General features: G+C 40.8%; 1 protein-coding gene across 1 annotated transcript in view; it reads left to right on the top strand.

The window, feature by feature from the left end:
• sbf2 (SET binding factor 2) overlaps positions 1-23751 on the top strand; it is a gene marked incomplete at its 5' end in the record, with an annotated part of 128264 nt that extends 104513 nt beyond the window's left edge. Inside the window, 17 exon segments of the mRNA XM_083890897.1 lie at positions 143-276; positions 1439-1640; positions 1945-2141; positions 4033-4173; positions 6086-6169; positions 10837-11015; positions 12084-12260; positions 13394-13495; positions 16981-17166; positions 18162-18288; positions 18635-18762; positions 19735-19959; positions 20057-20164; positions 21532-21743; positions 22362-22449; positions 22552-22683; positions 23479-23751. Of these exon segments, the coding sequence (XP_083747023.1) occupies positions 143-276; positions 1439-1640; positions 1945-2141; positions 4033-4173; positions 6086-6169; positions 10837-11015; positions 12084-12260; positions 13394-13495; positions 16981-17166; positions 18162-18288; positions 18635-18762; positions 19735-19959; positions 20057-20164; positions 21532-21743; positions 22362-22449; positions 22552-22683; positions 23479-23577 (2521 nt within the window). The 3' untranslated portion in view covers positions 23578-23751.
• Positions 23752-26218: the final 2467 nt, after the last annotated feature.

Here is a 26218-nt window from a genome sequence, read left to right as displayed (position 1 = left end):
GTATTAGTATAAATAAATAATAATGCCTCAGCAGATTTTTTTCTTTTCTTTTTTTTTTTTCTTCTGCGCTGAAAATGTGGAAATGTTTTGCTGCTGAAACAACGGCTCACAGTAAACGACGCCTCCTCATTGTTCCTCACAGGACGCTGTCCAAGACCATCGTCAAGGGAGCGAAGCGAGCTGGAAAGATCACCATGGGCCGCGGCAGCCAGAGCACGCTGAAGAAGAACGATAGAGGCAGCAGAATGACGTGGCACGAGGACGATGACATATCGAGTGAGTGGACTTGGACTTGACAACGTTCATAACGTGATGTTGGTGCAGAGGAATTAAAAGTGACCGGAGACGTTAAACGTTTTTTTTTAGCTTTGCTTCAACTTTATGAGTGTCCCAAAGGAAGATTGATCCAAAAAATACGACTGAACCATCCATCCATCTATCAATCTTTTACTGCTTTGTGGCAGGGGGGTGCTGTGCCAATCTCAGCTGACATAGGGCGATAGTAGGCAAGGGAATCTTTTATCATCTCACGATTCAATTCCGATTTTTGGGGCGACAATTTGATTCAAAATCGATTTTTGATTCATAATGATTTCTGCTTCAGTCCATAGGCGTGCAAAGGATGATCTACTCCACTCTGCTTTGCAAGACAGAATGATTATTATTAAGTTTTAGACGTTTATCCATGCTGAGATGGAATGGTTGTAACCATCGCCAGTCCATCACAGGGACACACATAGAGACAAACAACCATTCACTCTCACATCTACGGTGTCCAATTTGCATAATCTCCAAAACTGCCTGTTTTTGGACTGTGGGAAGAAAGCGGAAAACCCGGAGAAAACTCACGCACACACAGGGAGAACATGCAAAACTCCATGCCCTTTTTTTAGTTGTAATATCCCAATGTTTTTCATGACATAATCTGTGGTCTGTCTCTTTTTCTTTTCTTTTTGACCTCCAAGTAGACTTGTGAGCGGTTTTGCCATGGCTGGACACATATTGAGTTTGTTTGTCTGTCTGTCCGTTTGTCTGTTAGCAACATAACTCGAAAAGTCACGGACGATGATGACATTTTCAGGAAATGTCCGCAATGGGACCAGGAACAAGTGATTCAATTTTGGGTGTGATCTGTAGATGCTATCACTATTTTTATTGTTGTTTCTTGGCACTGAGGTGCCTTGGCAGGGGTCTGCGCTCTCCGAGTGCTTTTCCCTGCTGTCCCTGTTTGTTTGTTTGTTTGTTTGTCTGTGTTGTGTATTATGTGATATATGTCTGGACCCCCTCGAAAACGAGATGGTGCATCTCAAGGGGCTTATCCAATTGTCCAACTTGTGTGTGAATGTTACAAACAGCGGAAAAAGGGCAGAGGATGCTGTTCAAACAAAAGCAATTGACAAAGGAATCTTATTTTTTTTGTTTTTTTATTATTTTCTAGTATCGGACGACGGCGAGCCGCCGCCCAGCAGCACCCTGCGAGCGTCTGAGAAGTCCACCATGGAGCAGCTGGTGGAGCAGTCCTGTTTCCGTGACTACCAGCGCTTGGGCCTCGGCACCATCACCGCCAGCTCCTCCCGCTCCAAGTCAGGGGAGCAGTTCAAGGTCACAGCCGTGAACAGACTCTACTCCCTCTGTCGCAGGTACCTCACGCCACCTCACGCCGCCAGGACTGAAAGGCTGAAACTTCACTGGTGTTTCGCTAACCACAGCGCAGCAGTTCTGAGGATATTAGATTTGTTTTGTCGCCCTGCCAGAATCTTTCTAAGCCCGTGTAGCTGAAAAGACCAGTGTGAGGGGGGTCCTGTACCTGGAAGACAGATTAAAATCCACATGTGCCGACTAATCAGACTTGATCCCACTCTGATCTTGGCTGTAAAAATGTAAAAAGGAGACAATTTTATGTTTGTCTGATTTTTCTCCTCTATTCTCTTCTTTGTCGGTCAGTTACCCCGGACTGCTGGTTGTTCCTCAGGGCGTGCAGGACAGCAGTTTACACAAAGTCGCCCGCTGCTACAGACACAACCGCCTGCCCGTGGTGTGTTGGAAACATCCTCGCACCAAAGCCATCCTGCTGCGCTCGGGAGGCTTCCACGGCAAGAGCGTGGTCGGACTGTTCAAGTCGCAGAACTCCTCGTCCACAGGTACACACACACACACAACACACAAAACACACACCATTCATCCGTCCATTGTCGACCGCTTTATCCTCCACATGAGGGTTGCTGGTGCCAATCCCACCTGGTTGCACTCCAGCAACCTTTTTGCTATGAGGCAACAGTGAACCATTATGTGGCTCTTTCTTCATTCACTGACTTTTTTCTGAACTATTTTTTTAATTCATTTTCAAAAGAACATGAGATCATCATGGGTGTTACCTTTCTAACATAGAAATAAAAATAATAATAAAAAAAAATGCATGTGTCAAATAGGCAAAATGTCTAAACTTTACAGTATGACACAGATATAAGTTAATATCTGAAAAAGTTTGAGAATGGAGAAGAGGTAGTATTTATTCTTCTTACTACTACTTCTACTTCAGACATGTTAAACTGTATTTTGTGGCTTTATTTTGTATTTTCTGGCATAAAAAACATTTATATATATTTTTATTATTATGTTATTATTCTTTTTTTTCCTCAATTTCTTTTCTTTTCATCATTTCTTTTTTGTTGTCGTTATTCTTCACATGTTCGAAATAAACTAAACTAAACATTGAAATTCAAAATATAATTTTACATATACAGACATACATATATACACATACATCCTAGTACAATGTCTCACTATTCAAGGAGCACACACACAGCGTTCCATTTTCTGATGATAGCTTTCTGGCTTCTTGCTAAAAGAATCTTCAAGTATTCAAGTATTTGTCCTTGTTTAGGACAGTTTCCGGGATTTTACCGAGCTATAAAGTAACAAAGGAGAAATCTAAATCCACCCCCGTTATTTTATTTACCTCAGTTGACTCACATATTTCCAACCAGGTCTCTTGACTTTCTGACTCCCTCTCCTATATTTTGATTATTGGATATCGTAGAGTGATTTTTAGAGGCTTGTATACTTCCATATATTCTTCTTGTCTCTTTTGTTTGTATGCATCCTAAAATATAGATATCAAATTGTATTCCTTCTCCTCGATTCGTCATTTTTTTTATTATGATAGTCTCTGACTTGCAGGTTTCTGAACATTTTTGATGTTGATATCACTGATAGAGCTGCAACTAACGATTATTTTCATAATCGATTAATCTTTTGATTATTTTCTCCATTAATCGATGAATCGGTTGGTCCATAAAATGTCAGAAAATGTTAAAAACACATTTATCAGTGTTTGTCAAAGCTGATGTTCTTGAATGTCTTGTTTTGTCCACAAACCAAAATGATTCAGTTTTAATGATTTCTTTGTTTATGTGGAGCAAAGAAACAAAGAAAATATTCACATTTAAGAAGCTGAAACAATTAGAAATCTTGTTTTTATCATGAAAAAAGCTTCAAACCGATTAATCGATTATCAAAATAGTTGGCGATTAATAATCGATTCATCGTTTCAGCTCTAATCACTGATGTGTTTTCTCAGCCAGTGACATTATAGTCAAGTAATACCCTACACATTCATCAGAGTTAAAGGATCACTGTGCAACATGCCATCTTGTGATCTTTGTGTGAGTCTCTGTCGTCACTGTGTGTTCACAGTAATCATTCACCGGGGAGGGAGGAGCAGCTGATTGATTTGTCTCATCACAGAAATGCTGTACATCTGGGATTGTAAATGAGATTTGTGTCTTTGACGCACTGCAGAGGCGTCTGTGAGTCGTCTCAGGCCTTGTCTATGAATGTTTCACACTTGGTTATGGCATATTATAAGTGATTAGCACCAAATCATTAGCAGAACTCCAGATTATCAAAATGAGAATCCGCTTGTGCTGCTCTGTTTTCTAAAATAAACAAAATGAATGTTTTTACTATAAATCACGCAAACTAACCATGTAGTGATCTTGATTCTCTGGCTGTGTTTGTCTCTGTCTTTAGCTCCTGCCTCGTCCTCAGAGTCCTCCAGTAGCCTGGAACAAGAGAAATACCTGCAGGCCATCCTCAACTCCATCCCTGTCTACTTCAAAATGAACGGGAACAACACGCTGTCTAACCGCTCCCTCATCGGCCTCTCACCAGGTACATGCTAAACACACTAAATTATTCACATAACCGCCGCAGTTCTGTCTTATTTATAACTGTTTTGGGTCGTTTGGGTGTGTTAGATTTGAGAATAATGACATCCGTGTGCTCTAAGTCTTTCAGATCTCTGATAATGATTTAGCAGCAAAACAGGAGAAGCACAGATGAATAAGTGAAACATTCTCTTCCATAAAAGTCTCGCACTAAGCTGAACCAGTGAGCCTGCAAATGGAACTGATAAATAAAGACGACTGTTATCAATTATTAAACATCATTTTTATTGAGACGGGGTGTTGGGCAAGAGAAAAAGTCTTTGAAAAACAAACTAAGGTAGAAAAGGTTTTATGTTTGTGTTATATTTACACGACCGTTCAAAAGTTTGGGCTCACCTATACAATTTATTTGTGTTTTCCATTAAAAGTCAGACTTTTATTCATCAAAAGAGTTGCAAAATGGATAGAAAATATAGTCAAGACATTGACAAGATTATAAATAATGATTTTTATTCAAAATAATCATTTTTGCACAAGGGTCATCATCCAATAGCCTTCTTACGCCATTAGCAAACACAATGTACCATTAGAACACTGGAATATGTACATATTCCATTAAAAACCTGACGTTTGCAGCTAGAATATTCGTTTACCACATTAACAATGTATAGAGTGTATGTATTTATGATTCATTTAAAGGGGATATATTATGCAAAATCAACTTTTTAATCATTTAAATACTTATATTTGGGACTCTGGATGCTCTATCAGTCAGCAAAGTGTAGAAAAAGATGACTCAGTCATGTTTTTGTGTCCTCCTCAGTCTAAGTACAGGAGATAAAACATGCAATGTTGACTTCCGCACTAATTGGGAAATGCGTTAAATTCCTGGAATTGTTGTCTCGCTGAGCTCCGCTTTGTCCGTAAAACACGAGAGAGTGCTGGCGAGGGCAACGGTATCCGAATACCTTAAGTCCGCAAAGTCCTTGAACAGTTCTATTCTTGGCTCCACAGTGCAGCACAGAGTTCTACACAAACTTCCAGCCTCAGAGGATTTATCTGTCCAGTGGGTACATGTTATATATGACGGCAATGTGCCTGCTAGAGCCTGCAAATGATCACTTTTCCAAATGCTCATTAGGGAACTAGCACCAGGGAACTAGCTTAACTTGGAGTTACAGGATATAATATGACCCCTTTAATGTTATATTTATTGAAAAAGTAAGTGCTTTTCCTTCTTTTTCCTGCTCCTTCCAAGTGACCCCAACCTTCTGAACGGTCGTGTATCTGCAAATCAGATCTATCAGACTCTACCTTGAACAGTACAATAACTTCCTGTGTGGGATGCAGCATGAGACCCACCATCACTTATTATTGTGTCCATTAACCCACAGACTTCTCTGCAGGACATACTGTATATATAATGTATATAATGTGTAACTGTTCCCTTACATTAGAGCTACTGTGTGTCATGTGACTCCTGTGGCCTTACCTGATGTAAATGTGCTGCGATGGCCTTGGTGAAGCCGTGGGAAAATCAAAAAAAGAAAAAAAAATGCTGAGTTTGTTTACAAGGGAAAAGGAGGCCACGGAGAGTTCAATGCTTCCGATAAAAACTGCAGAGCCGCACTCTGCAGATTTATTTTGGTTCTCCTCAGCTCTGTGTTTTCTCATTCTCTTCCCTTTTGTGTTTCGCTCACATCAGCAAACCAGAACCCACTTATCTTATGATGTGTGTGTGTGTGTGTGTGACAGAGAAAGAGACTGCATGGGACAAATACTGTTTCTGATAATAACATTTGGAAGGAAATGTGTTCATATAAAGGCTTATGTAAGAATCACAGGACAACCTGAGGGTCACCGTCTCGTCCATCCATCTCCCCTCTGACGCCTCCCCATTAACAATTTGTCTTCAGGCAGCGAACGGAAGACTTCCAGGATAACAAAGATGGCTCCCGTCCATTTAGACTTACCATTCTCAAACAGCTTCACCCGAGGAGGTGAGTGTTTTGTGTTTTTGCTCTTGTTTCTGTTTCCTTCTGAGCAGGTTTAGCCATCTGTGAGTCTGTAAGCGGCGTCCGGTGAAGGGAAAAGGTCAGAATTAAATCACAATACTCTGGAGACAGAAAGTGTTCAGTGGTCATTTTTAGACCCTAGACTTCAGCAGACAACGTGGAGATATTTGTGTCTTCTTCAGTTGTTTTAAATAGAGTAAATGCACCAAATATTGATTTAAATCCACAACTGCAATTACTACCTCCGATTTAATAACACCTGATATATCTTTTAGATATCTTCTTGCCTTTTTAGGTGTTAAAGGCAAAGCAAGTTTATTTGTAAAGCATCTTTTCAACAGCAGGGTCATTCAAAATGCTTTACAAAAAACATTAAAAAGCATAGAAAAGAGACTTTTTAATTTAATAAAAATCAAAGCAGAATCTGGCAGTGCACTTAACCTTCCTTAACGTCACCTCAGAGCAGAACAAATAACATCAACGCTGCGATTCAAGCCCATCATCATCATCAACATCATCTTATTATGAGGAGAAACTGGTCCATTGTCAGTAAATCTGGCCCTTTGTCTTCACACCATCATCATCAGTCACAACCACGAACAAAGACACTCGTGCATGTTTGAGACAATCATTCTCTAAATCATTCATGGACCAGTTCGACCTTTGACCTTCATCGTTGTAACTCCACGGCCTCGTTCAGACCTGATATTAACGTCCGTCCTCGCTGATCTGATCAGCCATTAAAACGCCTCCTGAATGCATCTCCTGTGACCACATACAATCAATTCAATCAAGATGAACCCAACAATTCACACAATGAGCAAACACTAGAGGCATCAGTGGAGAGAAAAAAAACTATTTTAACAGAAAAAGAAGAAGAAATCTCTGACAGAACCAGACTCAAAGATGTGCAGCCATCTGCCTAGACAGGTTGGGGTGAAAGCAAAAATGGGGTACAAGAGGGGGGAGACCAGGAGCAGAAATACAACAACTGTAGGTTATACTCGGGTTATATGTTTATACAGGACAGTTAGAGTCAGTGATGACATCTTTATACAACTATGATGTCATTTATATAAGCAGCAGCACTAATTGTTGACATTTATTTTATTTTTTACTGATACTGGTGATGACGTTATAATAACACTGGTCAACACAACATTTATTAAGTTTTTTTTAGCTGATTTAGGATAATGTTGATGTGCTGAATCCAAAAGTCACATTGGTTTTGCTCAATCAGGTCAACTTTCAACAAGGCTACATATACGGGTATTTTCATGTCGTATGATGCAAAATTCTTTTATATTGGAGATTTTGCATGTGCCAACTTATGACTAATTGTTTTTTTTATATATATATTACAAGAGAATGAAATGGCTTCGACGAGAAGATCTTGCAGAAATAATCCTGACATATTCTGCTACATCTGCGCTGAATACACCATTTTTTCTAACGGGAATCTGTAAGAAAACCTTTTTTTTTCTCCTAAAACCTTTTTTGGATGAGAAATATTAATGAAAATCAACTGATAAAGTCACAACAATGTAATCAGAAAATTTAGTCAGAAGATCGGATTTTTCTAAATCAAATTAGCATAAAAACCTGACCTGATTGAGAAAAAATGGATGTGATTTTTTGGATTCAGTCGTGCAACATGGTCCTAATTCAGTTGAAAAGACAACAATTTTTTTTTTTTTTGGAACCCCTGTGTATTCATAATAGTAAACTCGGAACTGGATCTGGATCCTGCAACCTGCAAGATGAGGACACAGAGAGAGGGGAAAGGAAGGGAAGACACAACATTTGATTGTACGTGGTCACAGAGATAAGAATAAAAAGAGACAAGACGAGAGGAGGCAGCGAATCAAAGTCCTGCACTCTTAGAAATAAGGGTTCCAAAAGGGTCCTTCTACAAGGGCTGAGGTTCTACCTGGAACCATTTGCTTCTGAAAAGCCCTTTCCTGAAGAAAGGGTTTTTCAAGGTTTCTTGGTAACACTAATGGTTCCAGTAAGAACCATTTTGATCCAGAGAACCCTTGAAAACCCCTTTCCTGAATAAAGGGTTTTAATCCAAAAGGGTTCTCCTATGAGGACAAGCTGAAGAACCGTATGTGGTTCTACCTAGCACTTTTATTTCTAAGAGTGTGCATGCACTGGTGTAGCATCAGTGTTATTGCTGCAGCTGTGGCTCTACGAGCGCGGATTAGTGTAAAAGAAAAACTGACCTCAGATCAAACTTCAGATGAGGAGTTAGTTTCACGTCTGACACGCTGAGGCCTCTCTGTGATCGTCTCGCTCACGACGGACGTCAATAACGGGTCTGAACGTGGTCTTCATCTGCATGATTCTGTCTCAGGTGGCAGCTGGTGATGTCCCTGTGTCCCTGATGTTGACCTGATGTATCTGTTTCCATGCCCTCCCTCCTCTCTCCCCTCCACCTCCTCTCTCTCCACACAAAAAACAACCATGCAGTGCTTGAGTACAGAGATAAACTATTCACACACACAAACCAAAAACCTGCCACTAAGGAGAGAAACCATCAACAAGGTAGAGTCACTCGTCCTCGTACGATCCTTGAATCCTCTGTTCTAACACATCCTGCTCTCGCTAACCTACACGAGCGCTCACTAACCAAGTAACGGCTCCGCCGCTGCACCGTGCTGTCAAAGCCTTCACAAAGACCTTGAGCGACGCAGTACTAATCATGGCCGACTCTGCGGCTGCTCTTCTGGGAGCTGTGGTTACTGGCTGCCGTCATGTGGCCTCTTCCATTGTTCCAGCGTTGGCTCAGCAGGGCTCACTGTGGTCAGTTAAGAGCCAGGTCCACACAGACGAGGAAGCCCAAGCCGTTTAACATGTCAGACAAGTTATGAATCACACACACACACACACACACACACAGAGTGTGGTCCCGCTGGTCATGCTCTGCTGTAGTGAAAACAGCCTGAGGATGCATTATACACTCGCTGGCTGCTTTATTAGGTAGAGAGGACACCTAATAAAGAGGCAGCAGTGGCACGTGTTGCGGCTCGTCTGCTTTAAGGCTCGACAGGATTGTCTTCTGCATAGTTAGGTTTTAACTTGTGTTTATTTTTTGCCTTAGTTTGATTTCAAACCGTTCACCTTCGACCTCCGTGATCAACAAACTACTTCACTGGATGTTTTCTCTGTTTTTAGGACATTCTCTGTGAATCAGAAAGATAGTTCACATTCATATCTATGGTTAGTTTTAGTGCTGGACGCGTTAACGCAATAACGGCAGTTGCACGTGACATCATGTTTACGTGACTCCCGATTGTTAAAATGAGTCTCTAAAGTAATGCTAAACTTTAAAAACAGAGGCACACATACGCAGCTGGTTATTTGTAACGCTGCTATTTTCCTTTAATAAACAGACCGCTCCAGTTCCACTGTAGGCGTGCTAACGGAGCTAATGGAGCTAACTGGTAAATGCGACACGTAAACATGGAGGTCTTTTACTGGTCAGTCGTCATGGAAACGCGTTATGCATTAACGCACACATGCATCATCCATCTTCTACCGCTTTATCCTCCACATGAGGGTCACTGGGTGCCCAAAAACACACGGTCCTTTACCGTGAATAGAATTTGAATGGGATATATTCAATATATAGAATATTTTGGCTAATCTATAACATCAGTATCATATTTTATAGATATTTTAATGCAGAAATGTTACATATTATATCTTTAAATCACCTTTTCCCTCAGGGTGATGCTCAGATTGAACAGCAGCTCGTCTGCTGAGTCGCTACCATGTGATTATCTGATTAGATATTGGCGTTAACAAGCAGTTGAACAGGTTAACCTAATAGAGAGGCCGCTGGGTTTATGTTTATCATCGTATTTCAGTATACGCCTGAGTATATCCATATTGTCAGAGTCTGTTTATATATACACGACCGTTCAAAAGTTTGGGTTCACTTAGAAATGTCATTGTTTTTGAATTTTTTTCAATGAATATAACATTAAATATATTATGCTATTCTAGCTGCAAACATCTGGTTTTTAATAGAATATGTACATAGGTGTATAGAGGCCCATTTCCAGTGTTCTAATGGTACATTGTGTTTGCTAATGGCATTAGAAGGCTCTTGTGCAATGATGTTAGCACAGCTGAAAACAGTTTTAATCATTATTTCTAATCTTGTCAATGTCTGGACTATATTTTCTATTCATTTTCCAACTCTTTTGATGAATAAAAGTCTGCCTTTTAATGAAAAACACAAACAATTTGTATAGGTGACCCCAAACTTTTGAACGCTAGCGGAAAACCATGTCCTTCCTCGTCTTCGTTAATGTTCTTTTCTGAGAAATGACCGTCGTAGACTCGTTGAACTGCTGAGAAACTCTTGCGTCGTCTTCTGCTTCTAACATCTCAACACATCAGATCCACAGCTTTGTTGTTAGTGAACTGCAGGAATGATGATGATGTAGATGTTTATGTAATCACTGTCGTTCTGCTCTGCATGTACATGTAGTCCTGCATGTCATGTGTTGGTCATTACCTGTGTCTTGTGATTGTTTGACAGCTTGTCTACATCAGTGGCATTTGAATTTGAACGGCACAGACCCCACATGTGTGTGTTTGTGTGACTTGTTGTCTGCATCTGTGTGTGTGTGTGTTTGCAGGCATGTGGGCCAGCCTGCGCTCCAGCAGCAGACTCGGTCAGCATCCACTGGCAGCAGACGTGGGCGCCAGACTCGCGGGGAAGGATCTGGCGCCCCCCGCAGGCAGCAGCGGTCTGCAGGCTCAGCTCCTCAAACGGCAGGCAGCTCTGTACATCCTGGGGGAAAAGTCACATCTAAGGGTGAGAAAAACAACAACGCAAAACAACTGTTCTGCTATAAACTCACGATGATATCGCTGTGTAATGAGAACTAGAAGCTAAAATAAATAATTTATTAATTTACTGCAACACCATCTTGAACTATGACCTCAGTAATAGACATTATTATTAATTTTACTTCGGCAAAGTTTAATTGTATTCTTACACAAGGCAGTTCTAGTGCTTTACAGGCAATGAAATGCATTGGAAATTAAAAGCAAATCAAGCAGAAAGTAAAACATTGGGATGTAATTTAATATAATTATTTTAAAATCATTAAACGGGAAAGTTCGCAGTTAAGAACCTTTCCTAATCTCATTGTGTTTGCACTCGAAATGTCTTTTTTCCTTTTTAAATAAAAACATTTGACCCGTTCTGTGAACATTAATATTTTACTAGATACGCTGACCTTAAATCTGATCACGGTGTGTCTTTTAAGTTAAGACCGTTTGTCGTTACACATTAATTGTGCAGCATTTCAATGATTTAGAAATGTGTGTTGGTTTAACTTTTCATCAAAAAAACAGTCTAACTGGGGCAATAATGTAATGTGTGTTAAAATTAAAATTAAAGGTTAAATCCCAATACAGATATTTTTTAATGTCTTTAGCAACTAAATATCTTGCCATTTTAATTGCAATGGAGTTATATATATATACATATATACACACACATATATGTGCATACATGTATAGATGTATATATTTTTCCCGCTTTTTTTCTCTTAAAACTTTTACTTTTGTTCCTACTTGTTCCTATTTAATTCTGTTTAACTTTTTTTTTTATATAGTCTTAGTGTTGACAGTTGTACATTTCTTGTTAATGCATGGTTATTGTTTATTATCCTTATCTTTACTGTCTTGCTGCTGTAAATTTCCCCATTGAAGGATCTCTTATCTTATCTCTTATTAAGGCTAATTGACATTTCTTTATTAGCGACATATCAGCAGCACAGTACAGTATTTCCCACTAAAAAATACAGAGTAACAGCTGGTGTGTTTGTATTGTCTGATCCACTGATGCTCTCTCTCTCTCTGTGTGTGTGGACAGGGCTTGAGAGTGGACTCTTCTCTGAACTGTGAACTGGTGCCGGTGGAGTTTGCCGACACTCGGCAGGTGAAATCTGCGCTGAAGAAGCTGCTGAGGGCTTGTGCTCCCAGTGCTACGTCATCTGACTCTGAAGACTCTTTCCTCAAAGCCCTGGAAGACTCGGAGTGGATCCTGCAGGTGATGAAAACACACGGTTTTGCACATTAACATATATATATATATGTATATATCATATACAGTGGCCAATCGTTTATCGCAGGGGTTGCGTTACGTACGTACTCACAATAGGCAAAATCCGTGAATTTTTTTCCAATTATTATATGTTTTAAGGCTGTAAAACCCCTCACCTACACACTTTGTATTGTATTTTCTCAGACAGGAACTAACATTTTCTCACATTTCTCTCTTGTTTAAACACTCTCAAAGTTAAAGTTCAAACCAATACAGTATTATTGAATGAAACCAAAGATCAAAACCTGTTTTCAGGCGCAAACATTTGTTTGATAAATAAATATATAAAGTTTTCCTATGAAATATGATACAGTATATATATATATATATATATATATGTTTTTTGTTTTTTTTAAGAGGCAGTCTATATAGGGGCTCAAATAGAGACAGACTATGTGTGTGTATGTGTGGGTGTGTGTGTATGTATATATGCATTTATTTATGTATATGTGTATATATATATACACACACATATATACATATATGCATATATATATACCTATTTACGTGTGTTACATGTATATACATATATGTATGTATTTACGTGTATGTATATACATATATGTATCTATTTACGTTTATGTATATACGTATGTGTGTGTCTGTGTCTGTGTGTGTCTGTGTCTGTGTCTCTGTGTGTGTGTGTGTGTGTGTGCGTGTGTGTGCATGCGTGTGTGTGTGTGAGGTCCAATCCAAAAACTCTTTTTTTTTGTGCCCTACATGACGTAAATGAATGCCCCCTTCTTTAAAAGAGTGTGTGAGAACGACCCAGCGGTCCACTCTTCCTGCTCATCCTCTCTGTTAGATTCACATCGTGGATGAATCCAGTCTGAGGCCAGATTCCCAGGGGAAACGGAGCCACAACGAGAGCTTTTCCTTCAGGGCTGGTTATCTGATTGACCCCCTGCAGCCTTTGTCCTTACATCGACCATAATATACACAGTCCAAACAGGATTATCTGTGGGAAGCACTTAATGGGCAACAAGTGCATGTAATTACCCGTAGACCAAACATGGTATTGTATGCACAGGGAGGATTAATCATATATGTGTGTCTGTATAAATGTTGATTCCCTGCAGATTCACAAGATCCTGCAGCTGGCTCTGTTTCTGGTGGAGCTTCTGGACAGCGGCTCGTCTGTTCTGCTCAGCCTGGAGGACGGCTGGGATATTACCACACAAGTAAGAGCAATTCACATGTGCTTTAAGACGTCAACGCACAGTATGCGAGTAAGACCAGAGGTTTGAGAAAGTGTAGAGGAGACATTGGGCCATAAGAGATTTTCATGACCTGATTATTCAAACAATAAAACAGAGGACTTCACCACTTTACTCCTCCTTTCCAAAACACATTAAGGAACTACGGTGGCCTTTGTATAACAGAAAGGATATAAACACTCTAATCACAACTCGCTCCACTCTCTAACCCTCTCTGCTGTTTCCTCCTCCTTCTTCTTTGTTTGCTTTATCCTGTAAATATATATTCTCTCTCCATTTGAGCTGCTGTAACTGCGGTTACCTTAAATATACAGTATTTATAAATTCCAAGGCTGCAAAGCCCAAACAGTCTTTATTTTCAAGTGATAATGCTCTTATTCAAACATGCTTTTTGGTAGGATATTCAATTTCTGCCTCTTAAAACATAAATCTTGACTCCCTCTGGAATCACTTTTGTATATTGCAAAAAGGAAACGAGTAAAAACACAGATAGCACTGAGTACGACGTGATGAAAACCAGAAAATAACATATAATTATATAATATAATAGACAGCGTCCTCCATGTTACTGACAAAACGTGACTCTTGAATAAGAAAGTCATTTGTCATGAGGTCCTGGAATGATTTAAAAAGAGAGAGACCCCGGGGGAAATGTTAACGATTGTCCACTTTCACAATTATCCAGGAAATAAAACTTCAGAGCTACTCATCTTCATATCAACCGTGTAGAGTTTCTGTCTGACTGTTAGCAACATAACTCGAAAACTCACAGACAGATTTGGATGACATTTTCAGGAAATGTCCGCAATGGGATCAGGAACAAGTGATTAAATTTTGGCCTTGATCCGTAGACGCTATCACTGGTTTACAACACTCCATGTCTGACCCAGGCGCCGGCAGGGTGTATTTTGTAGGCACTGAGCTGCCTTGGTGGAGGTCTGTGCTCTCCGAGTGCTTTTCTAGTTTTTGTATGATTTTTTTATTGAAATGTAATGTTTTAAAACATTAACACGTGTGTGCAGATGCTTGGCATCATAAACACTTTAAATGAAGGAATAACAGTTGTTAATTTTTGTGTTAGCACAGCTTCCCTGATGCAAGGCCAGGTGTGCGTCCTTGTTACCGTTCCCTCCCCATCGTTATAATCACAACACTTGATAAAAACACTACGGGAAACTCGTGCGTCAAAAGAGACGCGTTCGTTCACGACAATTAAGCGCCACCGTGAGTAGGAAGAAGCAGATTTAACAGAGTTAGGAGCACAAAACCCAACAAAGACGTGTGTGTGTGTCCGCGATAAACAGTCAAAGCGAACGGTGTTTAGAGAGCCGTCATGTCGCCCTTCATCTGTCTCGTGTCTCACATTGAAACTGAAAGCGCGGATAAATAACTGATATCATTATAATGTGGCTTTGATTGTGTGACGACAGCTTCGGCTCTGGAGATTCTCTCTCTCTCCGCAGAATCTCCGCCGTGGCATCTGCTCAGCCTCCTGCCTCGCGAGCCGCGTGTGAATCATAAATCTGGCCCCTCTCTGCCACACCTGCTGCTCCCGCTCGGCCTCTTTATCCCACGTCTGTCACCGCGGAGGTACACCGCGTCTCGAAAAACCACGTCACGTCGCAGATCTTTTCGCTTCGCCGACTTTGAGGCACGTAAACGGTACATCTGTTCGATCCCTCGATCAATTTCCAGTATCTGTTTGCGTTCCGTCGCGTGTTTGCTCTCTGAGCTCATATTTTCCGTGCTGTGACCCCGTGTTTTGCGGCGCTCATCCTTCAAATGTGTTTATGTGGTTGGTGAAGCCCTGCGTTGCTGATTAGAAGTGGCTGGATGCCGTATGCCCGGCACGTGTTCGGCCTGGAGCATCATCATCATCTCTCTCTCTTTGTCTCTATGGGCCACCAGCTCCATCACGCCATGACCTGGTCGACCCGGCGCAGGCAAATGGGCTCCATATGCTCTGGCTCCCCCTTCCTCTGTCCATGGACCATAGACACCCAGCAGACAGGATGCAGAACCGTCTGCGTTCTTTCTTAAAACCCCTGTTTTCTGTCTCTTGTCGAAACCCCTCTGCAGAAGACTCAATCCTCAGTCTTCTGCTGTAATCTCACAGTAATCTGAGGGTCTTATTTGTTGAGTGCCAGGGTGCAGAGGGAAACAAAAACCACGCACGGGGTGGGGTGGCGGTGGGGGGGGAACGCCATGAACTGTTTTTCCCGCTCCATTCCACACGCGTCAAGGCTCATTAAGTGTGTTGGAGGAGACACGGACAGGGACGCCGGCCAAGCGTTGTTGCATGTGTAGACAAGTGCTTCTCAAACGCTCGTGTTCACTGGAGGGAATTCAAATATGCCTGAAGACCGTGCTGCGATCTTATATCAATGTTATTGATAGCAGATGATCGGTTAAGCTCAATGGAAGCAGAATAATAATAATAATAATAATAATTTAAAAAAGATAGTTATTGAGCGGCGTAATCTCCAAAATGTAAGTCATCTGTGTTTCTTTGTGTTTTCAGTCACACCTGATCTCTGCGTCTCACTTTACTTGAGCAATGTGGCTGTTGTCGCCATTAAACACTGTGTGTAGTAACACTACTAGGCGTGTGGAACTGATGGGCTTAATATGACTAACTGAGTTTTAAATACATACGATATATATATATTTTAATATACAGTCAGGTCCATAAGTATTGGGACGTCGACACAATTCTCTTCTTTTTGGCTCTATACACCACTACAATGGATTTGAAATGATGCTTTAACTGCACACTTTCAGCTTTAAAGCTCACATAGAGTGGTCCTATGGCACATATATGTGAGTTATGGAGGTCTACTTACATACATTAACTTGTTTTTATGGTCAAAAACCTCCTAGTTAATGGAAACGAGCCGATAAAAATCTCTCCTCACTGAAGCTCTCGTCAGCCGAGCTGTTTCAGACTGAAATCTCACCCCCAGGTACCTGGAAGTGACGTAATTAGCACAGACCCAGAGTCAGAAGACACTGACGCTCGTGAAACACCTCCACAATGGACGTTCTTCTTCTTCTGCGGTTCAATTTACACCTGGAACCCTTTTAAAACCCTTTATTCAGGTTCTCTGGATCAAAATGGTTCCTATTGGAACCATTAGTGTTACCAAGAACCCTTGAAAAACCCTTACTTTGGGAAAGGGTTTTTCAGAAGCAAATGGTTCCAGGTAGAACCTCAGCCCTTGTAGAAGAACCCTTTTGGAACCCTTATTTCTAGGAGTGTATAAAAAAGTAAAAAAAAAAAACTGGGTCTCATACTGGGTCGAAAGCCAAAGAGTGAAAATGGGTTTTAAAAGTGGACGGTGATTAAAATCTGCTATCATGACAGTTACTTATTTAAAATATAAATATAAACATATAAAAATGTGTATTCTTTTAAGACCGTTCTATCCTTGTCTGGTCGTTGTCTGCAGGTGGTGTCTCTGGTGCAGCTGCTGAGCGACCCGTTCTACAGAACCCTGGAGGGTTTCCAGGTGCTGCTGGAGAAGGAGTGGCTCTCCTTTGGCCACAAGTTCAGCCAGCGGAGCAACCTGAGTCCCAGCAGCCAGGGCAGCGGCTTCACGCCCATCTTCCTGCAGTTCCTGGACTGCGTGCACCAGGTGAGCTCCGCCCCCACCCCCTCTCGCACCTGATTCACACCGCGTCATTCGTAGCATCGACGTGACCCTCGACTCATTCCTCAAAAGCAAAAAAACTGGCCGGAGGGATGGTGAAGAATGTGTGAAATGCAGCTGTCATTATCCATACATTTGGTTTAGTTTTGCACCTCCCAGTGCTGGAAATGTCACCGTGAGCGTTTATTGCAGCAGAGCTGCTGCACAGATGGTCCAAGAGAAAACCGGCGATCGGCGCTGAGCTTGAGCTACACATGTTGTGCTGCGGCGTAGCTTTCACAATGCAGTGCGTGTTCGGAGCTGCGTGTGGAAAATCGCAGCTTTGGGGATTGAGAGTCTCAAGGAATTCTTGGAGGGGGGGGGGGGGGGGGGGTAGAGGGGGTCTCGTACAGCTGAGGTCCAGAGAGCTGTGTGTCCATTCTGAAATCCTAACTTTAGAGGATGTAATGGCTTGTTGTGGTGTCTCTGGGGGTCAAACAGGCCCACTCCTCCCATTGCACTTACATCAACACATACTTTCTGCATTTGTCTTTTGAAAGTGCAGCGTTTTGGCAGCGAGGACGCTTTGGCTTGGTTGGTTCTGGGGGTCGAGAGGAATATAAACAGGGTGGGGTGGGGGGGGGGGGGCGGGGGTGTTCGGACAAGAGCTGAAAATAGAAGTGCATCATCTCCAAAACAGCTGTTGTTTTTGCCAGTAGACCCAGGTGGCCTGAAATATTCAATCCTCCTCTTGTCATTGGCCACCTCCGTCCACTGGATGGGGAACAATGGCAGCGTAGTGGTGCTGGCTCGGAGTGAACTGTGTCTGGCGCGCGATGATATCGTCGACCTTTGACCCCCCACGCGGACAGGAGACTGTCTTTCCTGTTGCGAACGGCTCGTTTCTGCAGCCGTCACTCTCACGCTGACCCTTTTCTCCTGCGTTAACAACAATCTGTGTCTGTCTATCTGTCTGTTGTTGTTGTTGGTTTTTTTTGCAGATTTTGGAGCAGTATCCTCTGGAGTTTGAGTTTAATCAGTATTATCTGAAATTCCTGGCCTATCATCACATCTCTAACCGCTTCAAGAACTTCCTGCTGGACTCGGACTACGAACGCTTGGAACACGGTCAGTGTCCTCGAACAATTTAAACCAGAGGGGATTTTTTAATGTCGTCTCCTCCTCGCAATGTTGTGAATATGCAGCGCAAGAAATGAGTGTGTGTCAAATATTTATAATAAACGCTTCTGTCATGGGCTCGCTCATCACTTTTTTAAGAGTTTCAGTTAGAAATAAGATTAAAAATATACACTACAGTTCAAAAGTTTGGGTTTATAAATAATGATTTTGAGTCAAAATAACAGTTTTCAGCTGTGCTAACATCATTGCACAAGGGTTTTCTAATCATCCAATAGCCTTCTAACGCCATTAGCAAACACTATGTACCCTTATGTGTGTGTGTGTGTGTTTGCAGGCTTGTTGTTTGAAGACAAAGGTGACAAACAGGCGCGCAGAGGGATCTGTATGTGGGAGAGCATCAACAGGATGCACAGGAGGAGTCCCATCTTCTTCAACTATCTGTACAGCCCCTCAGACGCTGAAGTGAGTCGAGTGTGTTTTCCTGCTCATGGAGCACAGCGCCCTCTTCAGCTGCTGCTCAAACATGCACTCACACATTATATAAATGTGTTAAAATACACCTGGTAATCCAGAGTTTCGTTACAAGACTTTTATTTCAGTCATGTTCTTGCTGTGGATTTGTAATATTTTTGTACTGCTTCATACATGTATTTTTTACAGTTTAAAGTTCAATTATATTCAGTAAATTGATATCTTGTATGCATTATTAAGAATGTGTGTTTGTGTGTGTGGTATATATATTTTTGTGTGTGTGTGTGAATATATGTGTGTATATGTGTATATATGTATGTGTGTGTGTATGTATATATATATTTGTATATATACTGTATGTGTGTGTATATATATTTGTATATATACTGTATGTGTGTGTATATATATGTGTGTGCGTGTGTGTATATATATATTTGTATATATACTGTATGTGTGTGTATATATATTTGTATATATACTGTATGTGTGTGTATATATATGTGTGTGCGTGTGTGTATATATGTGTGTGCATATATATGTAAGTGTGTGTGTGTGTGTGTGTGTGCATATATATTTATCTATGCATATATATATATACATATATAGGTGTATATGTGTTAATATATATATGATTTATATGTATGTGTGTGTGTGTGCATATATATATATATGCATATACACATATATAGGTGTATATATATGATTTTATATGTATATATATATATAAACATATATACACATATATATGTATATGTATGTTTTATTAGTTTTTTGCATATTTATCGTTTATATTTCCATAACAAGGGTTTTCAGTCTCTCTCTATATATATATATACATAGTAACTCATGTTTGTTAAAAAGTAACATTTTATGGAGGAGAAAAAGAAAAATTTTTACTCTTGTTTTCTTTCTAATCATCATATATCTCCGTCTCTTTATGTAAATCACGTGCTTCTGTTTTAGGTGATCCTGAAGCCTTCTATCGGCATCCCCAGCCTGAACAAATGGGACTTCTTCACGGACGAGACCTTGTCCACAGGACCGTCTTACGACTGCCGTATGACGGCCGTGAGGCCCGACAGCTCTGAGGAGGCCGACACCATCTCCAACAGCAAGAGGAGGATCGTGTGGCCGTGTTACAGCAGCGTGAGCCGCGCTCAGCCCAACGCCATCACCAAACTGCTCGCCGTAAGAGCTCCACAACAGAGAACCACAGCTTCTCACGTGTGTCTCGCTGCTGATGTCGCGTTCATCATCATCATCATCATCATCTTCTTCTCTGCAGGACATCCAGAAGCTGGAGGGCGAGCTGAACCAGGCGCCGGAGAAATGGCAGACGACTCTGGAGAGAGTGAGAATCAGCATCCAGGAGGACCTGAAACAGGAAGGAAATGTGGGTCACAACACAAGAAATAATCACACACAAACAGTACTTGACTCAGTGTCTATTGAAAGATCTGAGGTTTCCTTAGTTTGTCTGGACTATCGATTTTTATTGATTCTGTTGATGGTAAAATTCTAAAACTTTAGTTGTAGCTCTCTCTTCATGCAGTCACGGAGTAACATCACGTTTAATCCATACACCGTTATTTATTAAACAAACAGCATCTGAAAACACAACACAAACGCGCTAAGCAGGGCTGCAACTAACAATTTATTTATTTAATTCAATTTATACTTATAGCGCCAAATCACAACATACTTCATCTCAAGGCTCTGTACATGGACAACATCGATGTGCAGCATCTGCCTAGACCGGTTGTGGTGAAAGGAAAAATGGAGGACAGATAGGGGGACCATTTTTAGACTGTTTGCATCATCGATTAATCTGTCGATTATTCTCTCCATTAATCGAGTAATCGTTTGGTCCAAAACATGTCAGAAAATGTTGTACAATGTTGTAAAAAATCAGTGTCTTTCAAACCTCGAAATGATGATTATCGATCGTTTTGTCCACAAAGAAAAATATTCCGTTTTAATGATTTATTTGTTATATTATGGAGCAAAGAAACCAGAAAATATTCACATTTAAGAAGCAGAAACGACCAGAAAACTTTTCTTTAATTATGAAAAAAAAAACTCAAACCGATGATTAATTTAGTAATCAATTAATAATCGAGTAATTGTAGCCCTGTCTTCTTCTTCTCCTAGAAATTAGCTCAATTTCACCTCTTGCATGCCCTAAATTCAACCAATCACGATCACTGTAAGATCTCAGTCAAACTGCATGCTGCGTGCTCATTGGCTCACTGACACGGATGAGATTAAGTACATAAGTAAATTTCAAGTCATTCCGAGATACTTTTTGTTTTTGTGAAGAAAGTCAGCTCACTGTTAAAGTGCATCAGGACGGATCCTTGTTCAGGGCGATGCCGACTATTATGATGGTAAATTTCATGTCATTCCGAGATACTTTTTGATTTTGAGACTAAGTCTGCTCACTGTCGACACATTTTCACATGTTTGCTAGTTCAATATCCAGCTCTTTAATGTGAAAACTGAACGACGAGGTCTTTTTTTTGGCACGTTCCACGATGACGATGCTCGGATTCGTAATGTAGAACGGTCCAGGGAGCGTGAGTCGTCATTTTTACCACAAAATACACTCCTTATAACACCACTGAGAATCTCTTAGATGTGCTGCAGAAGCAAATGTGGATTCATAAATGTGAGAAAAGTCGAAATCAGAGCTCAGATCTGTGGCTTTTTGTGCAAGACTTCCAATCCCAAATGTCACCACTGTGTCGTGTGTGTTCACAGCTCTGTAAACAGTCGGTGTCCATATCCGGCCTCATCCCCACGTCCAGCCTGCAGGCCTTCCAGCGACACTCCATGCTGCATCTGCCGGAGAGCGCGCTGGGCGAGGAGCGCGTTGCCGCCGCCGCCGCCGCCGCCGCCACCACGACCAACGGCATCAACCGCCGCGCCGCCACTCTCTACAACCAGTTCACTCCCAAGAGCGAGGAGAACAGGTGGGAACACGCCGTCGACGAAATCTGAAGTCCACATTGGATACAGACACACACACACACACACAGTTTGGGCAGATGAGTCAATGCTGTGGTATGCTGTGGTCATGTTTGTGAGAATTGTTCTGTTCTCTGTTAAACTATGGCTGTGTAATTTGACAATTATCGTGAGGTCAAAGTACATATTCTTGGCACAAACATCTGCAAATTTTATTTTTTTTTACTCCGACTCCAGACAAACTGTCATCAAAATCTACTTTATGTAGAAAATATATATATCTGTTGTTCGCGGTTCACAAACACGTACGAAAAATAATCGACGCATCGCTGAAGCTTCAATATTTCCAGATGTTCTCGCTAAACAGATGTATGCATAATGTACGTAAGCACAAACAAGGTGAAATAAGAGACGCCCTGGTCTATACTCTCACAGTCAGTGGCCTCCTCACACTATGGGAACATAATGTACAATCAGAGCTGGAGCTGCACTGAACATATGGGGGAACAGTTTGTTCTCCGACCCCCTGTACAGCAAACGCTGGTACATTCGGTCTCTCGGGTCGCTAATGCGCCTCGTACGTCAAAATCTGTCAAAAACGCACTCGTGTCTCTGTTTCCCAGGTCTTACGAGGGGATTTTGTACAAACGTGGAGCTCTGCTGAAGGGTTGGAAACCTCGCTGGTTTGTGTTGGACATCACCAAACACCAGGTGAGCAAAAAAAACAACAACAACGAAACACTTAACCACGCGTCACGCTGAGCGACAAAGACGTCGGGTTAGCGTTAACGTTTGACTGTGATGTCGTCGCAGCTGAGATACTACGACACCGGCGAGGACACAAACTGCAGAGGTCACATCGACCTGGCGGAGGTGGAGTCTGTGATGATAGCCACGCCCACTATAGGAGCGCCCAAACACATCAGTGAAAAGGCTTTCTTTGACGTGAGTAAACGCAAATGTTAGCGTTATTAACATGTGGTGGGATACAGGCTAATCTCTGCATAGTGTTACGTTAACGCTAAGAGGTTTGGCCTCACTTAGAAATGTCCTTATTTTAGAAGGAAAAGTGCTTTTCTTCAATGAATATAACAGCAAATGAATCAGAAATACACTCTATACATTGTTAATGTGGTACACAAAAAAATATAAATTTTGAGAAAACAAATTACACTTTTGAGGGAAAATAATTCAAATTTTGAGAGGAAAAAAAAGGAAATTTTGAGATTGAAATCAAAATTTTGAGGAAAAAAAAAAATTTAGAGAGAAAAAACTGTAAATTTTGAGAAAAAAATATTTAATTTCGAGAATGAAATTAAAATTTTGAGGAAAAAAATAATATTTTGAGGGGAAAAAAAGTAAATTTCAAGGGGAAAAAATAAAATTCTGCTTTGAATTCCATGCTTTGATTGAATTGTTGTAACCGTTGCATAAAAGCAATATCACATATTGCATAAGCAACAAAAATGGATTCTGGGACATTTTCTATCGATTCTGAATTGTAGTAAATGAGAATCGCAATTCTTATGTGAATAGATTTCTTGGCAGACCCCTAATTTTAACAGTAATGGAAAAAAAACTTAGCCTAAATGCTGTGAATTCTAAGATTTAATTGCTTTATCTCTTTCAAAAATTAATTATGGCTAATTTCTTAAAATGTAGATTAGCAGGTAATTGTTTCCTCAGTATCTCGTCTCTGTCACCTCTGCTTGTAACGCTCGTTATCTGATGTTCCCTCAGCTGAAGACCAGCAAGCGAGTCTACAACTTCTGTGCTTCTGACGCGCCGAGCGCTCAGCTGTGGATGGACAAGATCCAGAACTGCATCTCTGACGCCTGAGCGCCCAAGGTCCAGTCGAGTCGAGTCGAGTCGAGTCGTGCTCAAGAACCAACCGACGAAACACAATAAAAGACGGCGTCAGAGCAGCTAAGAGGCAAGAGATTTGAGCTCCACTCAGCTTCAGATATCTTTACACATCGAGGACCACAGTGAACAAAGTGCCTGCAGCAGAGGATAAGAAGCCTCCTCCTCTCTTTCATACGTGTGCTGTCGGCGCCTTCCTAAGATAAGCCGACATTTCAGGGGACTGCACTACCAAGGAAAAGTGTTTCCTTTTTTTTTTAAAGCTGTAACTACATCAAAGCAATATTACCGTGGCCATTCAAACTGTGGGTCCAATTTTAGACGTAGAGGTGATGAATGACCTATAAATAAAAAAGAAGAAGAAGAAGAATTTCTATCAGATATTTTACTACGAGGATATTTAGGTTATTGCTGCTTAAAGAAATCTACGAACCGCCAAAAACTCAGATTTTAATGCACAGCATTGAGGAGCAACGTGTTTGCACTTAAGTCTGCACTCCTTTATCACATATAGAACTTTTTTATCAGACGTAAATCATTTCTTTACAGTGCAGATATGACGTAGGCTTAAGTCGTTTCTTCACGGTGCAGATGTGACGTAGGCGTACGTTGTTTCTTTACACTGCAGATATGACGTAGGCGTACGTCGTTTCTTTACGGTGCAGCTGTGACGTAGGCTTAAGTCGTTTCTTCACGGTGCAGATATGATGTAGGCGTACGTCGTTTCTTTACACTGCAGATATGACGTAGGCGTACGTCGTTTCTTTACACTGCAGATATGACGTAGGCTTAAGTCATTTCTTCACAGTGCAGATGTGACGTAGGCGTACGTCGTTTCTTTACAGTGCAGATACGACATACGCATAAGTAATTTCTTTACAGTGCAGATGTGACGTACGCGCAAGTCATTTCTTTACAGTGCAGATGTGACGTAGGTGTACGTTGTTTCTTTAAGGTGCAAATATGGCGTAGGTGTACGTCATTTCTTTACGGTGCAGATATGACGTAGGCATGCAGATATGACGTAGGAGTACGTCGCTTCTTTACGGTGGAGATATGACGTAGGCGTACGCCGTTTCTTTACGGCGCAGATATGACTTAGCCGTACGTCGTTTCTTTACGGTGCAGATATGACGTAGGCGTACGTCGTTTCTTTACGGTGGAGATATGACGTAGGCGTACGTCGTTTCTTTGCACTGCAGATATGACGTTTTCTCCACGACCGACAAAACTGAAAGGAATTTGCACAGTGAGTTCAGAGTGAGTCACCTGACGTTTATTTAAATACATGATGATGTTTTCTCTACTGTGTTGAATGTTTATTGACTTCCTGGTAACTCCTATGTGTCTTATGTCATGTAAATTATTATTTTTTATTCTTATTATTAAACGTGTAACTGTAAGTGTGGTGGCTATAATTATGTGTAATGTGTAAATACGCGTGTGACATTTCATTTTATATACTGTGTGTTTCGGAGCATACGTATACTTTTCTAACCGTATATATCTAATGTGATCAGTTAGTCTCTTGTTTTTTAGTTTCCTGTTTGTCCTGAAAATGGAGATGTTGTTTTTGGGTTTTTTTAACATTGTCCAGACAGTCTCTGTGTCTTAAGGGCTTTTAAAAGACGTAAATAAACATATCCGTCAGACGTTCTGCTCCTCTGTTGTTCTCTTATATGGTTCCATTAAAAAATAAGACGTCACCGGCGTCTTTCATGACTGCATCTTTGTACCATGTTCTGTGGTGACACTAATTTTTTTTTTTTTTTGAAATAAATCAAAAAACGTGCTTGAAACTGCTCATTGTCTGTGTTGTCGTTTTACTAGGTCAATTCAGACGTTTGTTTTCGCGTTCGAGTGTCGTAAAGTGATTTGGATTACTGTCTTACGCGTAAGTAAAATAAAAATATACTTAAAGGAGGAAGGGTTTACTGCAGGAGTTGAAAATACTCGCCACAAGTATGTTTGCGTAAGTGTTTAATCGCTTCAGAATAAAAACGCTGTTTGTGTTTCAGAGCCTTAGAATAAGTCTTTTACGGTACGGTTGCTTTACAGACAAACGCAGCCGCAGCGTTCATTTATTACGTCTTATTACGCAAAAAAGAAGAAAGCAATCACGTCCTGTCTGGTATGTGAAAAAACCACCGTCGCTGACTGACGCACTTGGAAGAGGGAGGAGTCTTCCTTTGATACAATCTGTAACAATACTTTGTTTAATATGTGACCGATTTGTTCGTGAGGTTATGTTTGTGTCGGTGTGACATTTGTGAGATAATCTTGACAGAAACTCAAGCCAAAGACAACATGGTGAGTTTTAAGGAGGATTGTCTTAAGGTTATTAAGAAAAAAAATGTAACTTTCTTTTTGTTTTTCCAAATTTTTTGTTTTTTTCAAAAAAATGTTTTCAGTTTGTGTTCGAAAGTTGTTTTTTTTTCAAAAAAGTTTCCAGATTTTTTTTTCTCAAACTTTTTTTTTCATTTCCTAAAAAGTTTTTGTTTTTTTCAAATACGCTTCTTTTTTTTCCTCCAAAAAAATGGGGGTTTTTTTCCAGAAAAAAAAAGTTTGTTTACAAAAAAGTTGTTGGTTTTTTGTTTGTTTTATTCTTAAAAAAAGT

Source organism: Microchirus variegatus (genome assembly GCF_963457635.1).
Source record: "Microchirus variegatus genome assembly, chromosome: 6".
Taxonomy (NCBI): domain Eukaryota; kingdom Metazoa; phylum Chordata; class Actinopteri; order Pleuronectiformes; family Soleidae; genus Microchirus; species Microchirus variegatus.
Note: the sequence above shows the minus strand (reverse complement) of the source record. Positions and strands in the feature narration are given on the sequence as shown.